The sequence below is a fragment of the Ailuropoda melanoleuca genome, chromosome 16 (genome assembly GCF_002007445.2).
Source record: "Ailuropoda melanoleuca isolate Jingjing chromosome 16, ASM200744v2, whole genome shotgun sequence".
NCBI lineage: Eukaryota > Metazoa > Chordata > Mammalia > Carnivora > Ursidae > Ailuropoda > Ailuropoda melanoleuca.
In genome coordinates this window covers 78,067,458-78,079,151 of record NC_048233.1, presented here as the reverse complement: position 1 = coordinate 78,079,151, position 11,694 = coordinate 78,067,458, and the positions used below count along the sequence as shown (strand labels likewise).

Genomic DNA, 11,694 nt, shown 5'->3' with positions numbered 1-11,694 from the left:
GCCACCCAGGCACCCAAAAGTCAAGGGATTTTGAAGGCAAAAGGGAATGCTTGCATATGTTGTTTACAAAGAATTTTAATTGGTGATGGTGCTAGAAAACTAATCTTCACTGAGCGTAATTGGTTGCTAAGGCTAACACTAAGCAGTGTCCTACTGTAGCAAGTTACAGGTATTTGGGCTGAGTCTTGGAATATTTGTGATTTGACCCCGTTCAAAGGTTGGTTTCACTGATAAGGGTGCACAGAGGGCCCGCCTCCTTAATGGCCTCCTGGTTCCATTTAAAAACCCCTGGACACAAGCAACTTCATTTCATTTCACATTTCACAGTGTCAAGTGGTAAGACTGCAAATTTTTAGACCTTCCCTTTTACCGTGAGAAAAAGAAAGAAATGCTTTTATTAGTTCTATCCTAATGTCAGAGGCTTATATGGCAGGAGAAAACCTGGTTTGTTTCTAGAGGTTTGACATTGAAATCTCTCACAAGAAATCTGCAAAATTCCCTCTCAAAAATGTCTGCAAACAATTTGGAGATGTGTATCAGTAAAGAGACAATGGCCTGAAATTTGCAAGGCTGTGCGTAACACCAATGAAAACAGTAATTTAAAATCTTCAAAGTAACTTGCTGTTTGCATTTCAATTTACTGCTGGCAATGTTGCCTTTCTGTCAGGTTGTCTTCAAAAAGTTTTCTGTTCCATTGTGATTGTTTCAAGTTGCTACCCAATTATTTGCTGTTTACCTTCCTAGGCTTCGTTATTGTCCTCCCCCTCCTCCTCATCCATTGAAATAAGGCTACGGCTGTTTTATTTAGTGGCTGCATCAGTATTAACTACCAGTTATAGAAGATCTGCTATGAAGCCTGCCAAATGATCTGCCTATATATTTTACATTTACAACTATTCTGTAAGGTAAGTACTACACTGAGAGAAACAAAAAACAGGGGCGCCTGGGTTTCTCGGTTGGTTAAGCATCTGACTCTTGCTGATTTCAGTTCAGGTCATGATCTCAGAGTTCTGGACTCCAGCCCCACATCTGTCAGGCTCTGCACTCAGCAGGGAGTCTGCTTTAGATTCTCTTTTTCTCTCTTCCTCTGCCCCTCCTTCCTGCTCGCTCTAAAAAAAAAAAAAAGAAAGAAAAAGAAAAAAGAAACAAAAAAAACAACCCAAAGTCATTAACTCAAGCATGTATTAAGAATGCTATAATAATGGGGGTAGCTTTGAGATGAGTGTTCTGCAGGGAGCAAGTAGCTGTAAGATTTCACAAGGCTGATTGGGGAGGCTCATTCCAAGTTTAGTTTTGTTCTGAGAAGTATTTACTGTTCACATTCTTGGAAAGTAGGGGGGAAATGAGTTATCTTAATCAAGGGACAGGATGTAGAACAGGAAGATGGAATCTCAGAGTAACAGCTATTGGCTGCTTAAGTGCATTTAGGGATAAGGGGTGGGGAGGAACATTTGGAAGCTAAGAATTTTGGAGGATAGCTAAGATTTAGTATTTTGATTTTCTAGGATGGTTGCAATCATCTCTTGAGTTAGTAGTTACACAGAGGCATTTAAACTCTAAGCAGTGTGAGATATGGGACTACAGTGGTAAGGAACACTTGAAGTAATATCATTAATAGACCCTGAAATGTCTCCTTTGTGCCCCCTTGTCTTTCCTAATCCTAACCAGGAAAGAAAGTCCAGTGGATTGAATGCAGTTGTTTAAAATGCAAATGTTCAGATGATCTTTCTGCATTGGTTCTTACCTTTGTAAGCTTGGCTCATGGAACATGTGCTAGAAATAGAGAAATAGTCTCAGTAGGTTTGTGGCGCTCAGTTGGTTAAACGTCTGGCTTGTGATTTCCGCTCAGGTCATTATCTCAGGGTTGTGGGATGGAGTCCCGATTTGGGCTCGATGCTCAGCAGGGAGTCCACTTGTGATTCTCTCTCCCTCTTCCCCTCCCCCCCCAACTCTCTCTTTCAAATAAATAAATCTTAAAAAAAAAAATTCTCAATAATGTTAAGCAAAATTGCCCTACCAATGCTGATCTAAGATTTTAGTCAATCTTCCTTTATCATTTTGTAACCAGCAATAAAACATAGAAAAGTATGGAACCCTCTGTTGAGTGATAACATGTGATTAATACAGATTTAGTCAGTGATTACCCTCCAAGTAATCACATATAATAAACAGGGAGGACATTGACTAATCACCAAGGCCTTTGATGTCATAATAAAACATACACACACAGCAGCCACTAATTGTCTCCTTTTGAGATGTAATTACTATTTAGAAATAAAGCCTGTAGACAGTTATTGTTACAGTTTGTGTACTTGAGACTGAGTTTCTTTTAACCTAAGATGTATCCAATCTTTGAAACATATTTATATTACTCTATCTTACTTTCGCATAATTCAACTTTGAGGACTGTATTTTTCTGATAGTCTTTTCGTTTTTTTTTTTTTCCATCAGTCTGGTAAAGACGGAAATCTTAAGTAATCAAAGACTTGATAAAGGCAACATGAAGCACTGGGAATTATTTTGATAAAACACAGAATTTTTGTTTTCTGGGCAGATTACTTAGAAGAGAAAGAAAAGCTTTCCACAATCTTATCAAGAATAGACCCATAGTCCAAGAAAATCTCATGCTTTTAGCAGATGAAGGAAAATTACGTTTAAGTGTTATATAAGCACACCTTGTCTGCCAGCCCGGACGTTAGCAGAGGGGTGGATCCCAGAACATTCTTCTCTAACCTGAGCTCTGCTAACTCTCTCATGCACATGTCAGTCTCTAGTTGGGCATCAGTGACCGGGCAAGCTGCCCACAGTAGAGGCCAGCCCACCTGTAGCCAATTTTTTTCCCCCTGCTTTGCTGCAGTTCCTCAAATAAGTGCATTAAAGCAGCTGGCACTGGGGACATCTCTGTACTCATATGGCAGTCCACAAGCCTCTGGCATACATGCCACCCTTCCCCACATAGAGGTCATGGGCCAACGCAGGATTTCCCTCCTGATGCCTCTTTCCCAAGACTCCATTCTCAGGTGTCCTAGCTGGCTCACCAACTGTTGGTTCGAACACTTGGGAATTTCCTGGGTAAAACCTAGAACTAGTCCCTTTACACAGAAGGCAGGGAGAGACTTAAGAAAGAGGCAGGCGACTTCAGGTGGCAGGTGGCAAGTTTAATAAGCTAGAGAACTGCCATTCGAGGCTTGTCTTGGGCAACAGATGCCCACACCTGCCCACCAGAATCTTGCACCTTTATATAGAGGCCATAACTGGGTTTAGTCACCAACATCATCCAGATGGTCTCAACAACACGTTACCCCCTTGAGGCTGTATCCTTGAAAGTGGATCCCTCCCACTGTGGGCAGTGTGGGCAGTGTGTACATTCCAAGGACAGAGGATAGGGACTCCGAGCCTCTGATTGCCCAGGTCCAGCAGGAGGGTCAATGGATGGTTGCATCCTCCTGAGGACCACCTCTACTCAGCCAGCTAACTGGCTATCGCCTTAAGCAATTTTATCTTATTTTCTTTTTGAATGTTTACATTCTCCAGAGGGAAAATTTCTTATAAATGTCCAAGAGAAGCATTTTCCTATAATAGATTTTGCTTTATCATATTTTTTCATATCATATTATTTCCTCCTCTTGAAGTTTAATAAAGTGTCATTTGTTTATCTTTTTTGTTGTTGTTATTGTCAGTTTCCTTACTAGTTTTGGGTGATTTCAAGTAGAAGAAAAGGGCAAACTGCCTTTGTTTTGCTTTCTTTAATTGAAGTGTATGATGTGACTTAAATTGCTACATTTAAAACATTATGGATTGTGAAATATATTTGTTTTATTTTCCACTTCACTCAAAAAATACTTACAGAATTTGTCTTCTTTGCAACTTTCCAAGATAGGTACTCAAAGGGGGAGAAGAAAGCATTGCTTTTTCAGGAATCTGTTGGAGAGAAGATGTTGTTTTGGAAAAAAGACTTGGCACAAATGCTAATGATATCACTTTAATTTTGTCCCTCAGGTGTAAACTCCTGAAGGTGTAGTTCTTCAGACACCTGGCTTTAACATATTTAAAACTATCAGAAACATGAGCCCCTTATTTTGTGCTGGATGTGAGTCAGACTGTAGGACAAGGAGCACTTCTTTGCTCTCAGGCTTATCTGCATGGAGATTTATCTTCTTTACCAAGTGCTTACGATGTCATGTCTGCTGCAGAAGGTTACTACCAAGAAGGAAATTAAATTTTCCAAACTGACTTTTCAATGAAGACCAGAAAACTCTAGGTTTTGCTGTTCATCTTGAAGCAGTTAATAGGGAAACAAAGGACTCCCTTAAAGAAGTGAGTATCCCACTCAGTGATTAAAAAGAAATTTTCAAATACAGTGGAAAGACTTTATTTTTTTATTTTTATTTTTTTAATAATAACATTTTTTTATTATATTATGTTAGTCACCATACAGTACATCCCTAGTTTTTGATGTAAAGTTCCATGATTCATTACTTGCGTATAACACCCAGTGCACCGTGCAATAAGTGCCCTCCTTACTACCCATCACCAGGCTATCCCATTTTAGAATGAATCTAACTCTTGGGACTACCCATCACCAGCCTATCCCATTTTAGAATGAACCTAACTCTTGAGCACAAAAACTCACCAGCCCAAGTACACCAAAGAGAGTGGTCTTTGGTTTAGCCCAGATCTTTAGAACACTAAATAACTCATTTTTTTGGATCTTTTAAACCCGATCTTGTTCTTTATTTTTGATACTCTAATGTCCAGGAAGAATTCTAGGGTCATAGAATTCTAGAAATGGAAAAGTCATAGCGACTTCCCCCCTTAATTATAGGAAAGGCAGGGTGTCTTATTCATGTTTGCATGCTGAACAGTGGTAGGGGTGGTAACGCATTCCCTCAACGAACACACTCACTGGGTATGTCCACAAACATCCATGAGCACTGCCTGCCAGTTCCAACATAGATTTTGAATTCTTTCAGACATGAAACTAAAACAGTGTTTTTCCCAACCACTTCAGCTCACAGTGAACATAGAAGTTTTTCCTGAAATCCTGTGGCATATGTAGTCGTGGACCAACCAAATATTAGTTTGAAATGTAGGTTTTCTTTTTATGCCTAGGTCTTATTTCCCCCAGTGGGTGTAAATTCCTAAAAATAATTGATATTAGTGGCTGAAAATTGCCCTGTGGAAAATGCATGCCATAGATATTTTCTTGAATAAAAATAATAAACTCAAGAGGTGTAAATAGTGTGTTAACTATTATTTTGTCACTGTGGCATTTCAAGGACCACATCCTAATCAATCTATCTTCAAAGGGTGGAATGTTTTTGTTTGTTTTTAGAGGGAATTATTTGAGTTGATAATAAACATATGAACCTAGAATCTTTCTATGGATACGCCCACACCTTGTACTTCTTACTCTAATTTTAAACAGCTTGTTGTATTCTTCCTCAGTTGATGGATCAGAAAAATATTTGCCTGAAAATTTTGTCTAAATAAAAATGTCAAGCATTTTGCACATTTTGTTAATAAAGTAGAAATTGCCTGTCAGGATTTATGCCTTAAATGGGTTTATAAACATTACAGGGAATTAGGGGAAATGATTTTATTTTGGTGAACAAAATATATTCATATATTCATAGGAATTACTGATAGAAATTACCACTCAAGATGAAGTCAGTTGAGCTTCCAGTGGATACTTATTTTTCTATATGATTTCCATTGAAAGTTGTTATGCAATATTCAATAGATTAATTAATCTCGAAGGAAGGGCATCTTAATGCCTCCCAAACCATTATATTTTTTCATTTGAATTATATGGTTGGTGAAATTTTCTTCACTTCATTTAACCCCCAACTTGAATTCTCTATTCTTATCTCTTTGTGCCATTTCTGTGTTCATTATGGTCAAAAAATAAATATATCCAATCTCCCATTTTCAGGGCAGTCCTTTATAAACACAAATAGGATTTTTATGTGTTACGGTAGAATCCACCCCATTCTAAATAACCAGACTGACATTTGTTTACATTTCTCTTTGTAAGCCTTTTATAAGGGGAAGAGATTAACATACACAGATATGGATGCTGTCTCCATAACATCTGACTGGTACTATCCACTCCAACAAAGCAGGAACTGAAAGGTCTTTATTGCTGTTCTGTTTACCCCATGCCACTGTCATTTATCAGGATCTGAATTTTTCATCATTTCTTACAGTATCACTAGTTACTGTGTTCCTAGGTAGGCATTACTATTCTATCATGTGACAAAGATGAAATACAGAAACTGAATTTAATTTCAAATACAATTTTAGACCCCGAGGGAGTTTTAGATTTTATAGGCTGCTCTTTTGATGGCCGAAAGTGCTGAATCCAAAAAGATCAAGCATGAATTGCTCAAGTTTACACGGGGATCACAAATGACAGGAACTAGTCCTTGGGAATACTGTTGACCAGTCCAACACTGTTTCCATAACTGCCTTCTTTACAGATTAAAAAAAAACAACAACAAAAAACACTTGTAATAAGTTTAAGAGGCTGTTTTGTATATGCCAACTGATATTTTAAAAATAAAATATATTTTTAAATTTCTTACATAAGTTACAACTGATCAATGGAAGATAAGAATCAGACACAAGTGACTGAATTTCTTTTCTTGGGCCTCACAGATCATGTCCACCAGCAGATTGTCCTCTTTGTCATGCTTCTGTCTGTCTATCTTGTCACCCTCGGGGGTAACACAGGGATGATCGTTCTTATATGGACCGATCCAAGACTCCACACCTCCATGTACTTTTTTCTCAGCCACTTGTCCTTTGTAGATATTTGTTCCTCTTCTTCCATTGCCCCCAAGATGCTGTGTGATATCTTCGCAGAGAAAAAAGACATCTCTTTCACGGGTTGTGCCGCACAGATGTGGTTCTTTGGTCTTTTTGTGGCAACTGAATGTTTCCTCCTGGCTTCCATGGCATATGACCGGTATATGGCCATCTGTAAGCCTTTATTGTATACACTTGTTATGTCCCAGAGTGTCTGCGTGCAGCTGGTGGTAGGGCCTTATGCCATGGCTCTTATAAGCACAATGACTCATACAATCCTCACTTTCCGCTTACCCTTCTGTGGTCCAAATATCATCAATCACTTCTTCTGTGACATTTCTCCACTGTTTTCCCTAGCATGTGCAGACACATGGATCAATAAGTTAGTGCTGTTCATCATGGCTGGAATAATTGGCATGCTCAGTGGTCTGATCATCATGGTCTCCTATGTTTGCATCCTGGCTGCCATCTTGAAGATCCAGACTGCTGATGGGAAGCAGAAAGCTTTCTCCACTTGCTCTTCTCACCTGGCAGTTGTCTCCATTCAATAAAGTGATTTCTCTATTTTATACTGTGGTAATCCCCATGTTGAACCCCCTCATCTATAGCCTGAGGAACAAGGAGGTGAAAAATGCATTCTCTAATGGTTTTGGTAAAATAGAATTCTGTTGTGTTGTACCATAGATGTTGGTTCGTAATATGTGGTAAAAAGAACACTGGGCTGAGAATGAGAAGTTCTCTTTAATTCCTGGGGAATTACCAGGTTACTTATAGACAGTCAATATATTTTTTTTCTTCAGTCTTCTTCACTGCTAAATGATGGGGAATACAAAATAATTTACAGATATATTAAAGGTATAAATGTAACATATGCCAGAAGAAGATCCAGAACATTTATATATTCTCATATGTGAGATGACATTTATTCCAGACTAGAAAAGCAAATATTATAAGGGAAAGATGTTATAAGGGAAAGAAAGAGTTCATTAATAAAGGTTTCATAGATCTTGTTAAAAGTTGAACAATGGAAAGTGAGAGAACACTTGCAAAATGGGCGACTCACAAGGAGTTAAGGTCCCAGTAGGAAAGTTCTGAACATACATGTACGTATATATGACACACAGAGAAATGGACCAATGGATGGATGGTTGAGCAATTGGCACAACTGGACATGCAAATGGCCAAAAATATAAATACATAAAAAATGGCTCAACTTCACAACTTTTCAAGTACATGAAATCAAAATGGCAATGCAATGCTTCTTTTCATTGGTCAGATTAGCAAACATTAAAATGATTATGTGCAATGCTGGTAAGGTTACCACTGGATCTAGACAGCAATTTTACACATAACCATGATAGCTAAGTGTAGAATAGATATATTTTCGGAAAGTAATTTTGATGATTCCTATTAAAAATTCTCATAATCTTTGACCTAGCTATCTTACATTTGGAAATCTGTGCTACAGAAATATAAATACCAGACACAAATGATGCAGCATCATTTGTAGGGGGGATAAAAGGAAACTACTTTAATTTGTATCATTAGGAGAAACATGCATTCTTTCTTTGAAGGGTTGCACAGTTAATTATAAAAAGAAGAAATTAGATATTCGTGCTTTAGTTTGGAGGAAACTCTCTGATACAATCATTGATAGATGGAAAAAAAATTAAGTCAAAATTTAATCTGTAGAACTGATCACAGTTTGTGTTGGTTTGCAACTTTCTTGGGAGCTTCTAGTGAAATCAGTAAGTGGGGCCCATCACAAAGGGCAGAGAGAGACCAAAGAAAGATTCAGGCCCCTTCAGAATGGTAGGTGGCAGGTTTAACAGGCAAGGGGACTTACATAAGAGGTTGTCCTGAGTGCTGCAGCAAGAATGTATCTCTGTTACCACCTGCCAGATCTTCAAAGTTTGTATAGAGGCCTTACTGGGGCTCAATCACATACAGAGAGTCCCAAGAACACATCACTGTCTCAAGGCTATGTGCTTGAGGCAGCTCTTAGGAGCAGAGAATGCACATTCCAAGGATAGGAGAGGGGAGAGAAGCCTCCGGTTGCCAGGCTCCAGCTCACAGATCAGTCAGAGCTCAGGTCTTCTTGATGAGCTCCTCCAACACTTTGTAAAAAAAAAAAAATAAGTAAAAAAGGTGGGGGTAAAACTTATCTGACGAGTAAAATATGTTGGTATGCGCACATGTACCTGATCATGGAGAGAAGTGTGCAGTTCCTGGCCAAAGTGTTAATATTGGTCACTTCAGTAGAGCCACTTTGGAAGTAGCAAGGGGTGGGTGTTTCATGCTCATGTGAGTTGCTGGACTTGTTTTACAACAAATATTTAGTTTTGTAATTAAAATTTACTTTTGAAAAGCTGTAATCTGTATCAAAACTAAATGAATGAATGAATGAATGAATGAATGAATATATCTGTAAGTAAATAAATTTGGGCAAATGGACTCAATGCCTTCTGGTAAGGCTATGTCTCTATTCTAACATTCTCTGATTTCATGAAACACTTTTAAATACTGGTGAATGAAATCTTTGTCAAAAACTAGGTAAGATGGAGAGATTCTTAGAAACTCTATGCTTCAATCTCTTAGTTTTTCCCTCTAAAGATCAGTATTTTCTCCCACCCACCCCCAGAGTCCATAATTTTTATACAAGATGGTAAGTTTTCTCCTTATTAAAAACATCGAAATGATAAAAAATGCTAAATTCAAAACAACACAATGCTAATGATGAAGCTTGAAAACTAAACTAAATATTGTCTTAAATATATCCATATTAAACTACATTTTATATTTTTTGTAGCACGACATTTCATAGAAAGAATGGATGCTTCTGGTAGTGATATGGTTTCTTTCCTTTTATTCCCCCTAAAAATGATGTCCCAACATTTGTGTCCATATTTATATACCTGTAGCACAGATTTCCAAATGTAAGATACAGCTAGGTCAAAGATTATGAACTATTCATTTTGTTAATTGTCAGTTTTGTGAAATTGCGCAACACCATCCTACTAAGAATTGCTGAAACTTGGGCTTAGGTGTGCCAAAGGGAAATGTATTTTTATCTAGAAAGATTAACAGTTTCTTCCCAGTCAGACTTTGTCTTAAAATGACTGTATTCTGCATCTTCCTTATATAACGTCTCAAATCTCTCACCTATTGATATAGTCATTTCCTAGTATGAGAGCCGAAGTATTTTCTGTCATTTTAATGGCTTCCTAAACGTTTATCATGCACATTCTATTGAATGGGGATTGGGAGAAGAACAGCAGGAGGCAAGTGATAATTATAAATTTCTTGAATTTCTCTATGGTCCTTCTCCAAGAATATGCAAATATATTCGAGCCAACTGTCTTCCTCTAGCTCAAGTTATTGCTGTTTTGATATCCTAATGTATTCTGCCTAGAATTCTCTTCCTACCATATTCACAGGGATTAACTACTTGCTTTTCATACACCATTTAAGTATTACTGCCACTCAGACGCACTCTAAGGGAGTGATTGGAGACGGGGTCAATTAGAGCCCTTCTGTATTTTACTCTTATGGCATCATGTTCCTTTCCTTTAGACTTTAAAGGTGTAACGCAGTGCATCTTAAAATAGATTTTTGTTTTGTTTTTATTAGTAAGAAATGTTCCCAACTGATTCTTCCTACAGGGCAGTGACAGAAATTCACATGCAGGTGCATTTTTTGTTCGTTTGTTCACCCTGAAAGTCTTTGAGTGGTCCCCCCTATTTTGTAAAGAAAAGGTGAATAAGACCCAATAGAAGAGGGAAATTTTCTGTCACTAAGGCCCCAATCACTGAAATCTCCTGTTTTGTAATATTGGTTCCTGGCAGAAGGCCATTGATTTTCATAAGGCACGTGGTTTCTGAGAAGTCAGATGTAATTCTTATCTTTGTTCCTCTGTAGATGAGGTGTTTTTGCCTCTGCCTTCTTTCAAGAATTTTTCTTTATTTTTTATTTTCTTTACTTTGAAAATTACATGCCTAGGTATAGTTTTTGCTGGCATTTATTTTACTTGGCGTTCTCTTAGCTCCCTGGATCTGTGGTTTGGTGTCTAAGCTTAATTTGGGGAAAATAGTCATTATTTCAAATATTTATTTTTTTAAAAAGATTTATTTATTTGAGAGAGAAAGAGAGAGAGAGAGTTGGGGGGGAAGGAAGAGGGAGAGAATCTCCAGCAGACTCCCCACTGAGTGTGGAGCCCGATGCAGGGCTCAATCTCATTACCCTGATATCATGACCTGAGCCAAAATCAAGAGTCACTCAACTGACTGAGCCACCCAGACACCCCTCAAATATTTCTTCTATTCCTTTCTTTCTTCTTCTGATATTTCCATCATGTATATGTTACTCCTTTTGCAGTTGTTGCCCCACAGACCTTACTTGGATATTTGTCCCTCTTTCTTTCTTTCTTTCTTTCTTTCTTTCTTTCTTTCTTTCTTTCTTTCTTTCTTTCTTTCTTTTTCTTCTTTCTTTCATCTTTGTTCTCATTCCTTTTCAGTTTCTGAAGTTTCTATTGCCATATCCTCAGGCTCATTGATTCTCTCCTCAGCCATGTCCAGTGTACTGATGAACCCATCAAAGGCATTCTTCATTTTGATTACAGTGTTTTTGATCTCCAGGATTTTACTCATAGTTGATTTAAATTCCTGGTCTGATAATTCCTACATTTCTACCATGTCTGATTCTGATGCTAGTTCTGTCTCTTCAGATCATGTTTTTGCCTTCCTGTATCTGCCCTGTAATTTTTTCTTGAGAGCTAGACATGATGTTCCAGGCAACAGGGCTGCTATAAACAGGACTTTAGCAAGGTGGTGGCAAGGTGTGGAGGGAGAGGAGCATTTTCTAGTCCTCTGATTAGGTCTCAGGCTT

At 38.0% G+C, this 11,694-nt stretch overlaps 1 protein-coding gene across 1 annotated transcript; it reads left to right on the top strand.

The window, feature by feature from the left end:
• Positions 1-6,605: 6,605 nt before the first annotated feature.
• On the top strand, positions 6,606-7,494 carry LOC100470275 (olfactory receptor 5G3-like). Its single transcript, XM_002922683.4, is given in 2 exon segments — positions 6,606-7,354; positions 7,356-7,494. Coding segments are annotated over 2 exon segments (888 nt in total).
• Positions 7,495-11,694: the final 4,200 nt, after the last annotated feature.